The sequence below is a fragment of the Lutjanus erythropterus genome, chromosome 17 (genome assembly GCF_056507025.1).
Source record: "Lutjanus erythropterus isolate fLutEry1 chromosome 17, fLutEry1.hap2, whole genome shotgun sequence".
NCBI lineage: Eukaryota > Metazoa > Chordata > Actinopteri > Lutjaniformes > Lutjanidae > Lutjanus > Lutjanus erythropterus.
The window spans coordinates 22,822,541-22,845,617 of NC_139333.1; the positions used below are offsets into that span (position 1 = coordinate 22,822,541).

The 23,077-nt window shown below is 40.3% G+C and overlaps 1 protein-coding gene across 1 annotated transcript; it reads right to left on the reverse strand.

Moving 5' to 3' along the window:
• Positions 1-1,610: 1,610 nt before the first annotated feature.
• timp2a (TIMP metallopeptidase inhibitor 2a) lies at positions 1,611-22,025 on the reverse strand. Its single transcript, XM_084741409.1, has 5 exons — positions 21,622-22,025; positions 7,531-7,631; positions 7,314-7,422; positions 4,083-4,207; positions 1,611-2,462 (listed from the first exon to the last, which is right to left on the reverse strand). The coding sequence occupies exons 1-5, from the start codon at positions 21,749-21,751 to the stop codon at positions 2,265-2,267; spliced, it is 663 nt and encodes a 220-aa protein (XP_084597535.1). The 5' UTR covers positions 21,752-22,025; the 3' UTR covers positions 1,611-2,264.
• Between the last annotated feature and the right edge of the window lie 1,052 nt (positions 22,026-23,077).

Consider the following 23,077-nt stretch of genomic DNA (forward strand, 5'->3'; position numbering starts at 1 on the left):
GTGCAAATCTAGTTCTAATGCAGTAAATAATAATCATCAAGTAACAACAAAAGTATATGCATAGGTACTGTACAGCTACATAGTGGGGATGACAGGAGGAGGAGGAGGAGGGATGAAGATGAGATGAGGAAGAGTGAGAAATTTGGGGACATTTCTGATTTGTTTTACCTCGCGAGCGGGTTTGAATTTAGAGAGCTCGTCTTTACGCAGCATAGACTGGTCCAGTGAGGCCTGTGGATGTTCACAGGCTTCAGTTAAAGGGACAGTTCACACTAAAATAAAAATAAAAAAATACGTGTTTTTCCTCTGGCCTGTAGTGCTATTTATCCATCTACACTGTTTTGATGTGAGCTGCACAGTTTTGGAGATATCAGCCGTAGAGATGTCTGTCTTCTCTCCAATGTAACTGAAACCAGATGGCACCAGTCCTGTGGTGCTAAAAGCGCCAAAAAAACCCAAAAACATTTGACATACTCACCCAGTAGGATCGGGTGCCAAAATCTCCCAATACGACTGGCACCTACTGGACCGAATCACAACACAGATTATGGTGCCTCATTTCAGTAGCCAAATCATCACAATTTTATTGCAAATTTGCAATTTCCATCAAAATAATAGCAATATGACCTTTTTTAAAATACCAAATCATGCGGCTCTAGTTTCTCACTGGTGTGGATGCTGCAGACACATCACCAAACCTTCCTGGTTAATATTACACATGTTTTCAGTAACTGTGTGTGAACAGAGGAAGTGTCTGAGGAAACACTGCTGTCAACATCACCAGTGGTTTCCTCATCACAGATATAAATGTCAAGTTATTATTAAATGTCTCATCTGGTGTTTTAAACGTGCTTTTTCCCACGGTGGTGAAGACCAGTGAACATGACTTCACGACTTCACCATCCTCGGAAAAAAATCATGCACAACACACTTAGATAAGGAGCGTAGATTTAAAACAGTAGATGAGACGTTTCATAATGAGATTTATGTCTATGAGGAGGAGACCACTGATGATGATGATGATGACAGCAGCCTTCATCAGGTTGCTCTCGTTTCAGGCGCTGATACCGAACAAAACGATGTCCCACCCTACTGAACAGCAGTGTCTCTTTCCAGAAATCATGACCCGGTCAGTCAAGATAATCCACAGACCTTGTTGTGAGCAGTTTCATGTAGGAACTACTTTCTTTCTGCAGTAGAGTCAACCTGAACTACTTTAGAATCTACCGGAACTACTTTCTGTCTAACAGAAAGAAAGTGGTTCCTACATGAAAATGCTCACAACAAGGGCTGTGAAATATCTTGAGTAACTGGGTCATGATTTCTGAAAAAAGACACCGGTTTTGAATTGTTCAAATGTATTTTTTTGGTGCTTTGAGGCGCCACAATCCGAGTGCCATTTAGTCCCGTTATATTGGAGAGAAGGCAGACATCTCTATGGCCGATATCTCCAAAACTCTGCAACTCTATCACAACTCACAATCTAGATGGATAAACAACACTACAGGCCGGGGGACAAATATGCATTTTTGATTTTGGGATGAACTTTCTCTTTAAAAACCACTACGAGAAAAGATTTTCACCAAACAAAACCAGAAAAAGATCAGCCATGCGAGATGACTCATGTTTTATTTAAAGAAAAACAGTTTTAAAGCGTGTCGTGGGCGTCCGACGTCACCAGTGGCCAAACAGCTCCCAGCAGAGAGAGAAGATGAGAGAAGCAGGGACACAATCATGTAAAAAAAGGCAACTTGGAATTTGGCTTTGGAATAAAAATGGAGAATGAGGTAATAAAAGTAGAAACACGATGGGGTAACGAATGATCGTCCGTAGATCGCGCGGGGGAGGTGGGGTTGATCGGTGGAGTCGGAGAGCAGAGCTGTTAAAGAGCTTTGCGGGGCAGGAAGTGCTCTGTCTCACCGAGGATTTATATCCTCCTGACGCCAGCCTCAGGAGGAAGTTACATCATCACTTGACCAGTCTATGTCTCATGATGCTATTTTATTTGTTTTTACAGACGCTGTGTCTGAGAACAACCAAAGAGCCTCTTCGGGATCAGTTAAAGTTCAGCTGGTTTCTCTCACTGAAATGCTTACGGACAACAAACGCAACGAGACGCTAAAGGCTGTTCTCAGACCAGCAGGATAATTTCAGTCACATTAATAAAAAAAAAAAATCACTTTGCCTGATGTTGTTATCTTAAATTTCAATGGAATCGTTTACATTTAGTTTTGTGCAGCGGGCACTCAGCTGTGCTACGCCACTTAAGGCTCCTCGCCGTCCAGGAACTCCTTCTTGGGCGACGCGATGCCGCGGTACCAGGAGCAGGAGTTGTCTGCCCTCTTGATGCAGGCGTAGTGGTTGGCCTGGCGCCCGTACACCTGCTTATCGATCATCAGGTCCGTCCACAGACACTCCTCGGGAGCGGAGATCTCGCAGGGCAAAGAGGGACAGCGCACAATCTGCAGAGACACAGAAAACAATCACCCTGTTATATAATAATGTTATAATGCCGCTGTACCGTGAGCTGAGATCGCTGAGGAAAACCGTTTCCTCTGCAAAGGTGTGCCTAGCTTCCTGTTATCAAAAGTCTGGCACTGGACAATGACTTGAGTGGCTGCCTGTCTTACTGTCTGCCAAACTCCGGCCACATTTTGCTCAGTTTAACCGTTATAAACATCTATTCCTTCTAAAAAAATATTGATGATTTCTCACGACTCATAAACAGACACTTAGTCATTCGGCAAACATTCGGCATCAATTTGAACTCTAATTAAAATGAAACAGACAGACCATAATACAAGCTATGGACTGGAATAGTAATTTTGAGGAGGAGGCCGTGGCAGCTGTAGTGTTGTTTTTCCAGAACCAGAACTAAATTGCATTTTTTTGAAAAAGGAAACATGTGTGAGAAAACAACATCATAATGGAGAGCTGCAGAGATGTCCTGACCTAAAAATCTTGTTCTTCTGATGAAAGAAAACATGTTTGTTTGGTACAGACCCCAACAAATATCCCATCACCATGGTTTTAATACTTTTGTTTTAGTAAAAATCTGTCAAAATTATCAAAATAATTGTAACACAGTCCTGGCAGCTGACTACGTTTGATACTATTAGATGATTTTAATGCCAACACACAGCCCCCATTTTCATTTCTGATTTCTCCATTAAAAAATGTTTTAAAAAATCTGTTTTCTAACCCGCTGTTCACCTGCAATTAATTCATTTTTACCTGTGCCTGTGAATTTATGCAGATATATTTTTTACCTTAAATTTTTTTGCATGTTACCCCTATTATTAATTGTTGCATTACTATCTACAAGAACTTTGTCTACATAAAATACAGTCTAAAATTGGCAAATATATCATTTATACTATGTTTTAAAGGAACAGTTTAACATTTTCAGAAATACACTTCTTCTAGCACTTTCCCCAAGTACTGGGACATTTGTTATTGGTTGAGTATTTCAGGATGGTGTTATAGAAGAAAGATTTCGACAGAAGGACAGACAGCAAAGTCAGTGGAGTAGTCACATGTAAAAATGTGTAAAAACGAGGGTCACTTTTTCATACAGTTAGCAGACTAATATGCTTAATCTTTGTGGGTCGCCGTAGAAACACAGACAACAACAGGCTGGAGGAACCTTTAACTTTCTTGAAAAGTAGTTCTTGGGACTGAAAGTTCTGTGTGCCTTGAGTGGAAATATGGATTAATTAAAATGCTGCATTTGTTTAATCTGTACAAAAAAAAGAACTGTAAAAGCAACAATCAAGGATAGAAAATAGGAAAAGTAGACAACTGCAAACCCTCTCATGTCAGAAGCTGAAACCAACAAATAATTGGCTTTTTTTTTTTAAAAAAACAAATGGCTACATTATGATTATAAGTTCATTATTAATTTCCTGTAAAAGAATTCAAATGAAGTAATCCAACTCTGTTTCTTGACTCAGTGTTCTGCAGTTTGTTGTTGCAGCTGTTGTTGTGGCTCATGTCCCGTCTCGTTCGGTCTATTATGTCTGGTTTTGTACTCCAGGAGGGGGGCGGAGGTGGGGGGGTCTCTGGGAGATAAACAGCCCTACCTTGCATTCACAGCCCATCTGGTAGCGCTGGCTAAGGCCCTTCTTCTGGGTGCTGCTCAAGGAGTCCCAGGGCATGATGTAATCACACAGGGTCACATGCATGCGACCGCCGGCCTCGGCTTTGCCTGTAAAAAGAACAAGACGGAGATAAAAGCTTCGCAATTACAGACACGTGACAGGAGATTCAGACATAACAAGATCGCACATGCAGGAGCAACACCAGCGCAGCTCGTGATGCATCAAATAAATGGACAGAAGGTCACGAGTTATGATTCAGGTAACAGATTCACAGGTAAACCTGATAAAATCTGTTACTTCCTGCAGACATCACCACAGACCACCTGTCCTCGTGACATATTTCAAGCATGAGTGGCACCAGTCAAAACATCAAGATATTTCAGGTTGAGTTTACAGATCTGCTGAGGCCGCGTCCTCGCCTCTTCGCCACTATCTGTCTGCAGAGCAACTCTCGACATGTTGAAGTCTTTTACAGTATGTCCTCGCAGACAGGACTGACTCACGTTTCACTGCCTACTCTTCCAGCTGTTAACCCTTTGAACTGGAGAAAGGATGAATCATTCTGAAAAGACGCCCCGGTCGGCAGAAAGTTAACTGTCTTTCCCACTGCTCGAGTCCTACATCTTGAGTCTGGGAGAGAGGAAACGCTGGCTTCAGCAGTTCCTCCTCTTACAACTCTATGTAATTAAGGCCGAGTGTTTGCGGGTGCATCTCTGTCTGAGATGGGGAAACCAGAGATTGCATGACATCATGATCCTCACTGTACGATGTCTCACTCTGCTGCTGACTGCCTGTGCTGCTCTCAATAACAAAAACAGCCAGATTTAGCACCAGTAACAACATTAAAGGAACAATATGTAGCTATCATGCATCCAAAAATTAGTACAGTGAGCTGGAGCCATCGAGGGTATGTCAAATAGGTTGAAATCCTATTTAATATACAATCAATGGTTGAAGTAATTCTCCCCAGAATCAAGGAAGCTCTGGCAGGCTGCAGGAACACTGCAGGAGCACAAGACGAGCACAACATTGTAATTTGACAATAACAAGCAAAGATGAGTCCTCCACTGTAAGTTGAGCCTGTTATATTGAAAAAAAAAAAAAGCTCACTGCTCTGAAAATACACACTCTGGATGATGACTTGAGTGGGTACCTGTCTGCCAAACACCTTTAACATTTTGCTCGATCTAACAGTTATAAACATCTATTCCTTCTAATGGACTATTAATGATTACTTACGACTCATAAATAGACACTTGCTCATTCTGCAAACATTCTGTGTTAATTTGAGCTCTAATTAAAGTGAAATAGGCGAACAATAACACAATTAAGGAAATTTCAAAGCAGGCCACCGCAAATGAAACACTGTTTTTCAGAGAAACTAAACTTTGCATGCTTCCTTTATCTCTAATGACATATTGTGGTCATTTTATGGTAAATTACAGTAAATATTTCACAGATTTCTCCTTTAAATAAAGGGTTTGACATTTGAGAAATATGCTCATTCACTGAAGTCACACAATCACACAAACAAGCCAACAAATTGAGGCACCAACAGACGAGCAACTCCTGTGTTCCGCGAGGCAAAATTACAGATTTTGCCCATGGAGTTTGGTTGGTTTGGAGAAAGTGATATTTAGCTTATTTAATGGTGGTTACTAGTCAGAAAAGTCTGTCTGACAGCAAGGTAAGGTGGTGAAAATACTCTAAATATCCCGCACACTTAAACTGAGATCGATTTTCTTCAGGTGGACCTTTTTTAAGTGGGTAATCCTTTTGTTACTGACCCTCTCTGCAGCAGTACATTACTTAGCCTCTGTGTACTTCTCTCTGCTTCTCCAAACTAGGAGAGCGCACACTGCCATCACCTGTAGATACATCAGATACATCAAATAATTCGAACTATCCCTTTAAGGTTACGGGTCTAGAAAAAAATAGAAAAGTGGCAAGTAGTCAGACTAGAGTGGAAGAAAGGCTTTGCAGAAAAATGCAGCCTTGGTGTTAAATACAAGGTCATAAACACTCACTAAGGAAATACATCTAACCATCTAGAAAATGCTCCTTCAGGCTGTTATCATCTCAAAGAGTGAAATATTTTATTTTCATTTCAGTCATCTCACCTCGAGCAGTGAGAACCAGATACAGGGTCTGAACAATTACAGCTCTCAGGAGCTGCACCACGACAGACAAGGTCACTCCCTGCAGTCTCCACCGGGTTTAGTGAGCAGTGTATCATTACACATAATAATATAAACAGCTACTCCTCCAACACACAAAATGGCTTGTTAGTCTTTATCAAATCTTATGTTTGCCTGCCTGCGTGTTTACACCTGGAGGCCGATATCTGATTATCTGTCTGTTTGTAAATTCCTGCTGCTTCCCTATCTGTCCGTCCGCCTGTCTTTGCACTCTTTCACTTTTTCTTTAAGTGTTGAATCTTAATTTGTCCCAAAAACTGAAACAAAGATGTCTTACTTGTGCAAAACAGCAGCTGTGTTTTTAAGGGAATGTAGCGGGAGTTAGGTTACTACATCAGCCATTAAAAATTTTTTTTTCCATTGCTAAATGAGAAATAATCACTGCAGCATTTTTATTACTTTATGTACTGAACATTTTACCGATTTGAAATACAAAGCAGCCCAATTTCGTTAGTTTCTATTTAGAATTAAAGCTGCTAAAACTTTACCTTGCTAAGATTAAGCTGCAATGACAATTCTGATGCTTGTATTTTGGATTTGAGTATTTTTGGGGGCATTTTGACTTTTTTAGATAACAAAGAATAAAGATACGAAGTATGAGGGTTGAGAGGGAAATGACATCCAACTTTACTTAAGCTATTCCAGTTTAAGTTGAAAGTTGAAAAGAATCATGCGATGAATGTTACTTGTAATGTATTATACTCTATTGGTCTATGATCTATTGTATATTTTAGACTTATAAGTAGTAGATCCTAGTTAGCTTAGCTTAGCACAAAGGTGGAATGTCTTGCCTGGCTCTGTCTAAATGTATCAAAATCTCAAAATCCAACACCAGCACCTCTTAAGCTCATTTATTCACACATTATGAGTGAATTGTCAGTTGGTGATTTCCCAAAATACTGAACTATTCCTTTAAGTGTAAGCATGGGCCACCAATGACTTGGCAGGACAAACACTTGGTGACTTGCCTTCATTGCAGCCAAAACAGACCTAAAACGTCAAAATGAAAACACACCTGAGATCAGGTACTCCTTCTTGCCGTTGGCATCCAGGGTAACGCCACAGACAGCAGACACAGGAGCAGTGAAGACAGCCTCGATGTCCTGGTTAGGACCCTTGAACATCTGGAACAAAACCATAGCGAGAGGGGGGTCAAAGGTCAAAGTCTGAGAATCAAACCATTTTGACTTAAATACTTGGAGACATCTCGTGGATATGATATCAATTCTTACCTTGATCTGTTTGACCTCATACTGGATCCTCTTGATGGGGTTCCCATAGATATCATTCCCAGAATCCACCTCTCTCTCTCCCACCACCTTTGCTCGAATCACTGTTAGAGAAACAGAGGCACACGGCGTCAGATCATCACATGGCGTCACATGATCCCAACATCAAAAGACAGAGAGAAAGACGGTGGATGCAAGAAAGGCAAAACCATTTCCAACAAAAGGATTAAGAAAAACTGCTGCTGTAAGCAACCACAGACATGAGCAATGCGTTCTTTGGAAAGACCTAAAATAGAGCACCAAGTCTGGTCATGTAAACAGTTAATAAGCCGGACAGATGGCAGAGTTTTGATCACTGCAGATACAGTATATTGCTATTGATATTACACAACCGATAAACAAGACAGATACAGAGATGTGTTATTTTCGCCTATTTAAAAATAGTGTATTTTAATATTTCTGCACACTGGGGTCCATAAACAGTAGTGAAGTCGCACAAAGCTGAGAGCTGAGACGTGTGTGGACTCACTGAGCCCAGCTCTATTCATGTGTGATGATGTCAGTCCCCATGGTGTCCATTTCTCTGTAGTGAGACCATATTTTGAAACTTGTTGGTATTCAGTTACTGGGGGCGACCTCATCAGCTCTATGCCAAAAAACTAACCTTCTGAATAGCCAAAATTTACATGCAGACTCTGACCTATTAACAGGCAACATCCAGTGAGAATTATTCAGAATTTCAGCTTTTGAGTTTCTCTAAAAATGTAGATTTCTACATCTTTTATATTGTTGGGAAGCTGCCTGGTTTCCTGTAATGTTCTAAATAAAAATGAAAAAGTTTGGACTTATCATCCTGTTTATTGATTCCTTATTAATTTCATACAGCTGGGTGAACCCAGAACACTTGGTTACAATAGCATCACACTAGTCTATGCATCTTAGAGGAGACTGAGAATATACAACGCAAAAACACTTCATCAAAAACATTACAACTCTCCCTGGTTGCATCTGGCAGTTGTGGTGACATTGCAGTAGGTGCTTCACCATCTGTTGCCTGGTGGAGATCTGCACTCTTTTACAACCCCAATTCCAAAAAAAGTTGTGTAAAACATGAATAAAAACATAATGCAATGATTTGCAAAAGCTCTGACCTATATTCAGTGGAATACAGTACAAAGACAAGAAATTTAATGTTCAACCTGATAAACTTGATTGTTCTTGTAAATATACACTCATTCTGAATTTGATGCCTGCAACATGTTCAAAAAAGTTGGGATAGGAGCATGTTTACCACCGTCACTTTTTCTTTTAACAACACTCTGTCAGCATTTGGCAACTGAGGACATTAATTGCTGAAGTTTTAAAAGTGAAATTCTTTCCTATTCTTGCTAGATGCTTGACTTCAGGTTCTCAACAGTCCGGGGTCTCTGTTGTCATATTTTGTGCTTCATACTCCACCACACATTTTCAATGAGAGACAGGTCTGGACTACCAGCAGGCACGTCAGTCTAGTACATGAACTCTTTTACTACGAAGCCACGCTGTTGTATAACGTGCAGAATGTGTCTTGTGATTGTCTTGCTGAAATAAGCAGAGAAATCTCTGAAAAAGACGTCTGGATGGCAGCATATGTTGCTCCAAAACATGTCTGAACCTTTTAGCATTAACTGGGTCTTCACAGATGTGACAGTTACCCATAATGCCATGGGCTCTAACACACCCCTATACTATCGCAGATGCTGGGTTTTGAACTACACGCTGTTGCATGGTCCTTCTCCTCTTTAACTTGTAGCGCACAGCGTCCACAATTTCCAAAAACAATCTGAAGTGTTTACTTGTGAGACCACAGCACACTTTTCCACTTGAATGAGTGTATATTTACAAAAAAGCAATATAATTTATCACTTTGAACATTAAATAACTTGTATTTGCACTGTATTCCTTTAAAAAAAGGATTTGCACATCCCACCTTTCTGTTTTTATTTGTTTTACACATCATCCCCACTTTTTCTGAACTGGCGTTGTAAATCAAGAACCAGATTCATAAGGCTGCAACTAATGATTATTTTAATAATCGATTCATTTTCCAGAATCATATCAATGGTTTGGTCTGTAAAAATGTCCATCATAATTTCACAAATCACAAGGTGACATCTGCAAATGTCTTGTTTTGTTGGACCAACGGGGCAAAACTGACAGATTCAGTTTACACCGATATGAAACAGAGAAAACTTATCTTCTTTCTGATCCAAAGATACGATCATAACATTGACATGATTCCAATGAAAGTCCTTAACAGAAACATCACAACATCCCGGGCTAACAAACGGGCAGATGGACAACAGCCAAAGCAACCTCCACAGCTGTGCACATACCACACTGAGGCACAGAGCTGACAATAAAATGAGCTGGAGTAGCTTCTACAGTAGCCCCGTCAATGAAAACCCGAGCGAAGGTTTCCAAAAACTGCACGAGGGCCAGACACATAAACTGAGCTGGCCTGCAGAACAAACCCTCCTGCCTTGAAACACGACCAGGAAGCCATCAGAATTAAGGAATAAGAATACAACTTGAAAGTTGATATGCAGAGAAATATTTGGCCAGAGGAATGTTTCTCACCGTGTGTGTGTGTGTGTGTGTGTGTGTGTGTGTGTGTGTGTGTGTGTGTGTGTGTTTTAATGGCCTGACTGACATCAAGCTTCAGCTATGCTTAGGGCATTTATACAGAATGGAAAATATGAGCAATAGAGAAAAAAAACATAAAATAAGCAGGAACAGAGGACACGTACACATAGATAAACACACACACACACACACTATTGCTCTTACACCCTTGGGTTCAGTTTATGGCTTGGAGCAGACACAAATATGGGGGTTCATGGCTCCCAGAGTTAATAGCGTCTCTCCTTCCTTCACCACTTCCTTTTCCCCGTTTTATTCTCCCCCCTCATCATCAGGATGCATGCTTTTCTGCACATGTAACTACGACACCACTTAGCGCCGCAACTAACAATTACTGTCATTTCTGATTAGTCGTTTGGTCTTCAAAATGTCAGAAAAGTGAAAAATGGCCATCACATTTTTCCCAGAGCTAAAGGTGACATTTTAAAATGGCTTTTCAAGTCTGCCAACAAACTGAAACCCCAAATTACTCAATTTAAGATGTCACGAAACTGAGACAAACAGCAAATCCTCAGATGTGAGAGACTATAATATAGAGATGGTAAATGTCTGGTATTTTCATTAAATCTGTATACAACATTCAACACACACACTGACATATACATGCAATAACTGTTCAATATGCAGCCTTCATTTAGTCCTACTTATACTATTTTTATTTTATTATTGTATAGAATTTGTAAATACACATTTACTATATTTTATACTATTACTATATTTATCTTATTAATTATTTATTTACCTACATTTTTTAAAACTTTCTCTTGAATGGAGCTTCCCAGCAAAAGTTTTTCACATGATTTATTGTGTGGTGTGGCAATAAAAATCTCGAATCTTTGTGTTTGATTAAGGACTTAAATGATCAACTATTAAAATTATTGTTGTTGAATCATTTTCTGACCGAGGCGGCACGACGACATCCTGTCAGGAGTGGAGTTCAGTATCATTATCTGGCTCCCCCTTGGCAAACGTTTAGCAGAAGAGGTAAATCCATCCGTATCCTGACGCATCTCATCCTGTGATCTATTAAGTCAGTAGCTGACGGCCTAAACAATACTCACATTTACTGTGTAAGACAGCACCTCATGGTTCATGTTTTATTTCATTAAAGTGTAATCATTTTGCAGTGTTAGCACAGGTGGTCCACATTTAAGGTGACAAAAAAAATAAATAAATAAATAAGAAAGATTAACTCTGAATGTAGTATTTTAATTCTTAAGCAAATCTATTGAGGTTTAGTTTTCCACTAGACTTGGAAGGTATGTTGTATACCAGGATATTAAATTCCACCACCAGTTATGTTTTAAACTATATAAAGTGCTCTGCAAGAAGTAAGAAATTGTGTCTTGTTAAAAAGTCTTACTTACAGCTCTACACCTTGCCTTCATTTAGTAGTCAAGGAGTCATGAATATACAAATAGTCCCCAGCCTCTCCACACATTTTTGATTTCATCCCGTTGATAAGGGTGAGACAGCAAACTCTGCAGACCATTGATTGGTCAGAGTAGCATATCATAGTGATCACGTAACTTAAGCAAGTGTGAGAGAGGGCGAGGGGCAGATTGATTAGTGTCTATGGTGGCAGAGTGATTGCGAATGCATGCTGAACAGAGGTAAAGGTGAGCTGTGAAGCTGTCAGGCTGGCAGTAAATGTACAGTTTAGGTTTGAGTTTGTCAGTGAATAACAGCTGCAGCTTCTCAAGACTAAAGCAGAGCTCCCGATATTCATTTTAGAGCTGCTCAAATCAATATTTTCATGAGACTCTTTCACACACAACTCCTGGTAAAAAACAGTTCTACTGTAACCTTTCAGGTACAGCAAGTGATTTTCACTATTCATACATGCAGCCATGTTCAGCAACATTTCCATCTTGTGCCTTCCCACACACGCCACAGAAATGCTGGAATAGGTGGGGAAATAGATAGTCCAGGTGTAAATGTGCACAGCAGAAGATTATTTTCAGGAACACTGCAGGCAAGAAGTGTTTATTTTTGGCTGATGCTCGTCATGCGTTTAAAATTCAACAAGTTTGCGAGACAAGTAACGGTTTCTACTTGGATCAGAGACATGCATTCGATACATTCAAAAAAAGTGTTAGATGTCTGTCTCCTGTTCATTCATTACATAACTATTTCTGTCACATTTCTTGTGCGTACAAAGTGCATCACTCTGACTGTCTTCCAGGAGAATGTCTGAAAATGTGGGCTGTTATTCCCATATTCAAATGATATCACAAGTTTGACAGAGATAAGATAAACTATGAACACGCTGTCATATGAATCACTCCTTTTCTGGAATAAACAAGCCCTGAATATGTCAAATCAAGTAAATGTTATTTATAAAACACCAAATCATCACAGAAATTATCTCAGGGCTCTTTTCACATGGAGGAGGAACGTATTCTTTATAATATTATTTACAGAGACCCAAAGATTCCCACCCCAAGAGCAGGCACTGTTATGCTTGGTGTTGGACTTAGATTCATCAGGTGGCCACAAATATGGCTCCAAATCGATGCTAATTTAGCTTCCAGTCTGTTGGCTGTATTAATAGGCCCCTGTTTGCTGATGTGTTCATCATATCAACTTTATAAGGTGATAATGTGTCAGTGTTGTGTTTAAAGCTTGTCCTGCTGCCAAAAAACCCAATTAATGAAGTAACGAGTAAGGAAGCAACAAAGGTAAAAATAATCAGAGTTCAGAGTTTGGATAAATGAAAGCCTGGAGGTTTGATTCATTGCTAATAAAAGAGGAGGAGGAGATAAAAGGTAGGTAAAAAATCCTGGCTTTTTATCAACTTGGATCAGGATAGAAAAAGGAAAACAGCTCTCAGCACTGATAGATGATGGCTTTATAAAGTCATTTATCAGTGCTTCAGACAAACCGATCCCAGTTCCTCGCAAGCAAACTCCTGCATTTTGGTTCCACTCGGATGCTTATGCAAATATGCAGCAGCAGCCAGAGTACACACATAAACACACACACACGCAGCAGTATACCTGGCTGGCACTCTCTCCTGCATTCCTCCCAGTTTTTCCGCTCTCATTTCCTGACCTCATTCTGAGCCACAAACTAATGAGCAAAGAATCAGCAGCAGGACACAATACAGAGGGCAGATCGCCCTGATATTCACAGCCGATTGCTATTATGGGAGCTTATCTGTCGTCACCTTGGTGTTGCAGGCGTGTTTACTTCTCAGTTCCCCTCCCCTTCCCCAGTGCAATAAAGCTGGAGCGGATGATCCGGTGCAGTCTAAACAGCGTGTTGTGGAGGCAGCAGACTACACAGCGTGATGCGAAAGCAGCAAGACTACCGGGGGCCTGCAGGCGGCCCGGTTTCACCGCAGGTTGATCCTAAAAGTCATCTGATCACCAGCAGTCAATCAGCGGCCAGGAGCCCCCTCCATAAACCACCGACTGACCCACATTTTGACTGCTCCCCTACCCTCCCGACCAGCACGACGTCTAATGACTTATACATGCGTATCAGTTGCACTACGCAATGTTTTCCATGCAAACCCCATATGAACACACACACTCTTTCATACACACACACACACACACACCACATCCTCAATGCCCCCCGTTCAATCCACCGCATGACTATCCATTTCTTTTTTCATACTCCAGTGACCACCAAATCATCCCCGACTCTCCTGATGTGGTTTGTTCAGCTCCAGGCGTATGTGGGCCGTCTGTTTAACCTGTCATTTGACCAGAGACGAACCGCCCTCAAACACAGCTCAGCCGGCCTCCGTCAACATCTGTAAGAAGACCTGTGCAGCACAGAAGAAGAAGAAAGCTCTGCTGTCCTTTGTAAAGGTCTTCATGACACAGTTACTGGAGCCAATATTAGATTTTTACGCCCTGGTGCCTTTGCTTTCTTAAGTCAAGTGTAATATCATGTTATTTGTATTTTTATTTACATTACAGGGCTGCAGCTAATGGTCATTTTCTTTATTAATCAGGGACCAAAATTTGCACCAGACAAATGCTGGTAAAATACAGCAACTGGTAACATTTGAAGTTTGAAGTTTGAACAAGTTAATTTTGCACTTTTTTAAATGATTAATCAGATATGTATGATGAGAATCTGCCAGACCCCAAGTTGAAATTGTTAAAATTGCTTGTGTTGTCCAACTAACAGTCTCAAACACAAACATATTCAATCTGCAGTGAGAGAGAAACAGAGAAAAGCAGCAAATCCTCAGCAAATGTTTGCAATTTTTGGTTAATGGACTGTCAAAATTGTTGTAAATTACTTTTGGCTACATCCACTAATCAAAAACAGCCATTTTGTTCTAACACAATAATGTTTAAAGTTTATTTTTTATTTTTTTGCCACGCAGGGGTGGCAGAACAAGATGGAAACACAACGTTGATGTGGTGAACCTGCGTGCAAACAGTTGCCCTTTTAAACAACATTATCATTAATTTGGAGTCATGTTTGCATGCTGACGAATCTAAGTCCAAAATTCACTCTCTTTTAGCTCTGTTTTGGTCTCCACCACCTCCTGAGGGAAATATCTGACTCTTTAGCTGAAAAATGCTCCACTATGAATGCAGGATCTGTATGCATGGGACAAGTTTTTAAGTTTCTGTTTGTATTCCGTTTGTAGTCTGAGCAGCACTGACCAATCACATTTCAGCAGGCTTTGGTTGCATGCAGGTAAACAGTCTATGTGGTGAGAAAAACAGACGTAATGCTCCGGTCAAAATGGAATCTCTGCTATTGTCTGACGACGATTTAGATTAATTTATCTGCATTCTCATGCAGATTTCTATTTATTGAGATGAGGTGGATGCTAGCAAAGTTGGTCTGGATATCTGTTATTTATCTGCCTGCTACAACCAGGACCCCTGAAACACGGGCTGCGGACCCCAGAGGTTTGATCATCTGTCTGCTGTTTCGTGGTGGGCATGTAGTGTATACTACATTGTTTGAGTTTTTTTTACTGAAAACAGCTGCTTGCTGCTGTTGGAAACTACGCTGATTGACAGCAGTGAGCCTGAACAAACATTTGGGCCAGAAAACCAAAACAATGAGCTGAAAAATGCTTCAAAGCTCCAAAGAAATGAGGCAAACTACAGTTAGGTGACAATCCTCTCCAGGTTCATCGCTATGAGCCACTCTTTTCTCCTTACATACTGTCGATCAAATAAAACTATTTTTGTATCAGTGACAACTTCTTATGAACCATATAATGTACACGTAACAAATTAAAGAAAAAGAGTACTGGCTGATATTCACTTAAGTTTGTCACAGAAACGTGTTATTGTTTTCAGAAACTATGTTCTAACATGTATAATGTATTTAGAAGAAAAACTCTCTTTCCTTTACACAGACTTAAACTGAAAACAAATATTGCCATCAGTCCAAAAAGCATCCAATCGACTTTTGCAAGTATCCTCCAAGACAGTCTGATTTATTTTCAACAAAACAACATGAGGTTATGTATCATCAACTTTTTTCCAACTGTGTTTTTAAGACACAGTTTCTCTTATGATGCAAGGGAAACTTGTTTTAACTGTGCACAGGACAATAAACACTTTGACTTGACTTAAGTGAGTTTTATGAAGAAAACATGTGTGTATCTCCATAAATAGAGACGTGTACAGTCAGTGTGAATGATGTGTTGTTGCATGTCCACTCCTGCAGACAGACAGCAGGGTGACTCTGGTCTTCCACACCGTCTGACTGGGCAGGGCTGCCGCCGGGGAAGTTCCCCTTTGTGGGCAACAGATTTATATGAAAGGAGGATGTTTGTCTCTGCACATGAACACACTGCATATGTGTGTGTGTGTGTGTGTGCGTGTGTCTGAGTGAGTGTGTGTGAATGTGTGGTAGGTGCATGACACTGCTCGATCTTTATGGCTTGTGGTCTGACCTGGAGCATCATTTAGCCTGAAAAACAGAAGGTGACACACACAGACACACTGGAGCTGGGTGCTGCATGAACACGCAACGAGTGGGATCCCATTTCGCCAAAAAACAAATATCAATTGTCAGACCACATAACTGTTGACAATGTCACTTTGTTGTTGCCTACATGCACATTCTGGGCAACCAGACAACCAACTCTATTCTGATTCTCTGCTCAGTGCAAGCCTGCAAAACCCATTTCAATCCTGCTTCTCCTCTCTCTACAGCGCTGCCTTCACCTCTGTCTGTGACACGTCTTATCGAGGGTTGGGCTCCAAACTCTGTACCGAATTACATCAGTAATACCGGTTACCAGTTAAATCACTTGTTAAAAAATTAGCACAAATATGCAGGTTTGTAAACGCAGCTAAACCTAACCAATTAACCATTTTCCCATTGCCAGTTAGACCGTTTGCTTTTGGGTTTTTTTCTGTTGTGCACTGGAAAGCTGAGACTCAACTTCTGTCTGTGCACGGGAACAGAGAGGAAGGCATTTTTTTAAAGTGTCGTGTATGTTCAGATCTCAGCTCTTTTGTTGCTTCTAACTGAATCTCTGTGGTCTGAAGTTTAGTTTCTCTCCTGCGTCACTGTTTGTGCTTTCAGGTATCTGCCTTATTTTAACGGTTCATGTTCGTTTTCAGCTGCGTAGGAGTCGTGTTAAGTTACTGCAGACGCTTGGCTCAAGACAAGCATGTATCAGTTAAAGCACACACCTTCAAGCGAGTGCAAACTTTGCCGTGCCTGGCTGATGCAACAAGTCAAGCTGGGTCAAGCCAAGCAGCTCGTGTATAAGTAGTCACAGGCGAAAATTAGCGCGTCCGCCCAGGTGTGATGTTTCTAGAACCGCATTGGAGACTGCTGAGTCATTTGAGTCGGGACTGAATGCCGACTGACCCTTTCAAACACTGAGGCAACAACACTTGCTGCAATATACAGTCCCTCCAGGATTTAACAGGCTTTTAGGATTGTTGTGGCCTAAAATGCCAGATTTCACAGCAGCTTTTCTAAAAAAACGTGATTAATGTTGCAATGTTTTAAGGCTGTTTTTGCAATAAAATTGGGGGAGCAAGTGAAAACTGCAAAAGAAAGCTGTGATTTTCTATATATAATTAATTAAAATCAAAGGCAACTTATTCCAAGGAGAACAAAACTGCACTCTATCCCGAGTGTTCTCTTACCAAAAACTCTAATAAAATATGCTTTATTTGTAGAAGAAATGCACAGAGCATTGATAAAGCGTGAGGTTTAATCCTCCAAGGACGATAAAGAGTGAGAACTGAACACCTTCATCAGTGTCTTCAAGTGATTAATTAGCTTGTTGGATAAGTTGTTATTGGAGATAACGGGGCTTTCTTCACTATACTGGTTTACATTAACTTAGCATTTTTATTAGCATTAGCCAACACTTGTCCGCTGGTCCATTTGTTGTTAAACAACAAATCAAGTTTGGACTGAAATGACGTAGTTATTGCAGAGTAAAGGTAACATTTTGTCATTTGTTTTGTTTATATCATAATGTTTATCTTGCTGATAAGTAAATACTTTTGAAAATATTTCTGTTATGCAGCTGTGGTAGAAATTAAAAAAACAAAACAAAAAAAAACAAAAAAAAAGGTACCACTGGGCACTGGTACTGAATTCCAGCTACTGGTGCCAGTTCAAATGAGAATGATTACAACCCGGCTCTTATCTGGGCATTTTCCCAGCAGAGTGGAGTTTTTGGTTTTTTAGATCTGCCAGAAACCATGATTTCGTCCTCAGATCCACCCTGAAATCATCGCCGGACAATGACATCAACCATTGTTGCCGCTCAGTGGTTTGCACGGCCTTTAATGTGCATCCTCTGCCCTCAGTGGACAAACGCCATATTGACTCATACACCCTTTCAAAACAACGTGAGCACATCACCAAACACAAACACAACTCTACTGTGAGACATCCTGTTTCTGAGACCTACCAGCTAATAGAGTTATTGCGTCACACCTGAAAATAGAGCTGTCATTTTGCAATAAGAAATTACACAGATACACACACACACACACACCCGTGCATGTGGGTCAAAAGAGGGAAGAAAAGATGGAGCCAAAGTGGTGTGGTCTTGAAGTTTCTCATTCTCAGGGATACCATGCATATTTTAACTTTGACCGTGACTTTTATGGCTTTTTCCCCTAAAACACACCCTGAACTGACAGCCAGATGTCATTGGTATCCAGTGTGTGTGAGAGTCAACCATGCATGGCAGCAGGCCTGCAGTGCGTATGTGTGTGTGTGTGTGTGTGTGTGTGTGTGTGTGTGTGTGTGTGTGTGTGTGTGTGTGTGTGTGTGTGTGTGTGTGTCCCAGCATTACACCGGAGCAAAAGTTGGGAAAACCCCAGCAACATTCCTGTAATTCCTCCCAGCACCACCCCTCACAGGAAGAAACAGGGCAGGAATGGAAATATAAAAAAGAAGAGGAGGAAAACTCGCCGTGTGACATATTCTGTGGTTGAGATTCAATCACCCCCCCACCCCACCCTCCCACCTCTCCGAAATTTCTCTCCACATTCTCCATCCCTTGTCCTCCTCTCTGCTCTTTCTCTCCTTGTCTCTGTTCCTCTTTTGTGCCACGTTGCCCTGCAGAGAAACCAGGCGACGCTGCACGCTGCTTCGTCCCGAAGCGGCTCAGGGTGAAGCCTGGTGAACCCACAACTCTGCACCAGACCTGAGACATTCTGGACAATAAAGGTCCCAAACTCTGACTCACACAAACACGGTGCACTCACAACCCAAAACACAACCATATAATCCTCTTAGGCTGAGTTGCACAAACAAGGATTAATGTTTCTAAATGTTTTAACTTTAAATTATGTCGCACCAATCTTTTAAACTAGCTTAAAATCAAGAATGTTGAAATTTAAACCTCTCTTTAAACCCCAGTTTAGTTTTTACTCTAAATCTAGATTGAATTTAATTCTTTTGCACCAAATGTTTAAACACCAATTTTAATCTGTGATCCAGAAGGGTTGGGCGATGCCTACAGTGAAACATCACGATGGACGATGATCAAGTTGTTGGTTAGCCAGCTAGCTGTACTGCAGACACTAAAGTAAAAAAAATAAAATAAAAAAAATAGTGCAAACAACAACATGACTAACAGAAACACGGCTGTGGTGGCAGTGATGTTTCTGAAGACACAGTAATCGAGTATCTTCGGTTCCTAACTGGGCGGGTGAAGCAAGAAAAAAAATAAACGAGATATGCAGATGAAAACAGTGCAATGACCAGTAACAACAGCTTCTCTTTATTTTCTCTCCCACGTGTCGACAACAGAACTTCACCAACAACTCCTGCCTTACGACAACTCCGCAGGGACACACTACCTCAAATACAGACGACTTTTAAATCATGGTGTTACGATGTTGCACTGGAGATGGTTTAACTTTTAAAATGGCTGCCTTCCTTAGAAGGATTGAGAAAAATAATCAAGTTTTGAAAAGACAGTTAAGAGATGAACTCAAGTTAACTGAGTTTTATGATGAGTCTCTTCTTTCTTCAACTACAGATGATAATTCAACCATCAAGTTTTCTTAAAGGAGGAGAAATTAGAGCTTCTCTGCTAAGTAGTCATGAGCAGGCTAACTATTTAGCAAGTTAGCCAACAATAAAACATGTTTTTCCTTTTCAGATAGCTAGCAAACAGTGCAGTTTCTGTTAATGTTTTAGCCAACTAGCAAACAACGTGATGTTTTGTTAACTTTTTATTTTAGCTAGCTAGCAAAAAAACCCCAACATATTTGATTTTTTTTTACCTAACTAGCAAACAAAAGTTAACACCCCTTGTGCAGACTTTGTGGTTTTCAAAATAAAAGTTGGTGAAATGATTTTAGTGTGTATCAAACTTGTTGAGCATTTTAAGCACATTTTAATAATACTGTGATAAAGTTTTTATACGTTTTCATACTGTTGCATCTCTAAGTACAAGCACCTCAAAACTGTACTTAAGGACAGTACTTGAGTACATGTACTTATTTTCCACTACTGGAGATATTACAGTGAAATCAGAAGAGATAAATACCATAAACCATGTTTGATTACGACGCTTTGAAAAAGTCACAGACTTAGCAGTTTTCAAAATAAAACTTGGTGAAATTATTTTAATGTGTATGAAATCAGATTAGATAATAATGATAAAGTCCATTATGGTCATTATTGACACACAAGTGAATGACACAGGTGCACTTTTAACTCTTTTTAACTGGACTTTACCTCAAAATGAACACATGTATGTGGTGCTGATAATTTTTTTGTGGTTTCCAAAATAAAACTTGTTGAACTGATTCCAATGCGTGTATAAGTACAAACCATTTTCACACATTTTATACCATGTTAATGAAAACTGTTTCTGCAGCTTTCTCCTAGAGAAACAAAACATGCACACTCCTGCTTCATTTATTTGTGATTTTCAAAATGAAACTTATTTTTTCATTCATTTTAACAATATTGTGATGATACTGATAACTGTGAAAATGTTCATTACTATAACCATGATACGGAATTTATCTTTGAGTACAAATGCCTCAAATAGTATAGTACTTGAGTAAATGTACTTAGTTACTTTCCACCTTCCACCTACTTTCCACATAAGTTTATTAAGGTCATTTTTAATTCTTCAGTGAGTGGCACAGGTGCACTTTCAACCTCTTATTGTGATGTTCGAAAGAATTTTTACTTCAAAATGAGCACATGTAAATGGTGCTGCTAATCCTGCTAAACCCAGCATACAAACAAAAAGTACATAGTGCTGCTACTTTTTGTATTTGTGATTTTCAAAATAAAGCTTCAGTGTCAATACTTTCACAATTTCAGCACATTTTAACCATTACATGATAATACTGTTGACAGTGATCATCTTAGTCATAATAGTTATATTAAATTTTCACACTGTTTTATCTCCAAGTAACTTAAAAACTACGGTACTTGAGTAAATGTACTTAGTTACTTTACACCACTGGAGATATTACGGTGAAATCAGAGGAGATAATAACGGTAAAGTCCATTAAGTGAGCCACCGGCGCACTTTTAACTCTTTAGTGATGTTAACATTAATATTAAATGGAGTTTACTTCAAAATGAGCATGTGTTTGTGTTAGTGGGTGTGTGCGCCCCTTTAAAGCATGCCTCTATGACGCCTAAATAACACGTTTTTGCTTCTCAAATGGCTACTTTATTCGTTTTAAAGGTCTACGCTTGTCACCATGACGTGACAAAATATGACAATGGGATCTGCGTCTGTCTGCTGTCTGAATGTAAACTGTCGGGCCATGGCCTTGAGGAGCAACACCCTCCACCTCCAGGCTTCCCAGCGGTTTCCAGAAGCCTCCGTCCCCGTCAAACACGCACCGCCGGCGGACAGCCGCTGCTAGAGCTGCAGCCGCCCGGTGCAACATGGGCTAGGTAAACAACAACAACAACAACAACAACAACAACAACAGTCCCCGGTGCTGTACTCACCTACATCGGCGTTGCAGAACGCCTGTTGCGGATGAACCGGGGCGCAGCTGCACGCTTCCGTGAGCTCCTCCACCCGCCACAACACCAGCAGTGCCAGCGTGCAAAGGATGCCGTTAACGGAAAACGGCATTTTCAGAAACACTTGGTGCGATGATTTTTCAGCCTCTTCGTTGCTTGTTTGCTGCGCAGATGCGTTGCAGCGTAGATCCAGCGGCAGCAGCAGCGTCCCCCCTCCGCGCTTCGCTTTTTTTTTAACGGTCAGGCGACGTCAACAGCACCGGGCGGCGCGCGACTCAGCTCCGGTATGAAGGTGAGGACGTTTCTCTGCGCGCTCGGTGTCCCCCGGAGGCGTCTCGGCTGGTGTCAGCAGCTGTCTGTCGTTCAGGACTGTTTTCGTTTCTAAGATCAAGGCGGTTTTATAAAGCTGCCCGAGCGGCTCCTCCCCCCGGCGGTACCGGCTGAACCTGCAGGGGGCGCTGCGGCCTCCGTCTGGAACAACCGGAGCTTCTGCTGCTGCTGCATCAGTCTGAGGGCCAAAAGAGCTCTGACACTGAGTTATATCTGTTGTATATCTCAAAACCAGTGGTAAAATATATAATGAAGTACATTTACTCAAGTACAGATTTGAGATCTACGCAGGGGTGGAGGTAACTAATCGCAGATACTCAAGTTACTTTCATTAAGTAGTAATTTTGGGTACTTGTAGGCAGGGCTGACTGATGTTGCAATTGCAATATGAGTTGCAACATTAGATTTCAGTTTAATGAATTTATTTTTTCATATTTTCATCTTAAAACATATTGAAATGATTATAGTGTGATTTTTGCAGGCATCTGCACCAAACAATACAATACTGTACTAAAAAATATAATTTATATAATAATAATATATATATATATATTATATAATAATTTAAAATGTTTACTTTGACACATTTTGCCTTTCGCCTCCATTGATTTGAAAATTAAGCCCTACTTCCAGGTTTTATGGGTAGATTTTCAAGTCTGTACTTTTACTCATACTTAAATATAATGCATATTTAAGTATGAGTAAAAGTACAGCACAATATAATATACATAGTTACTATTAAAAAAAAGATAAAATGTTAATGATTATTTGGTTGTAAAGAAAATGCACAAAATTTGTAACCGTGATTTGTAGAGGTGAGTGACTGAGCAGAACAGAGGAGCTGGGAGTAAATCAGACAGAAACCTCTTTGATTAAATAGCTGCAAATACTCCAAGTAGTTTTTGCAAAGAATACTTTGTACTTTTACTTATAATTGAGTAATATTTTAGTGATGTAACAGTACTTGAACTTGAATACAGATTTCAGTTCTCTTTCCATCACTGGATATAGGCTACTTACTTACTCCACAAAATCTCATAGCAAAATGTTGAACTTTTTAGTTACAAGGTACTTTGCAGACCACAGTTTTTCATAAAAAGTGATGGAG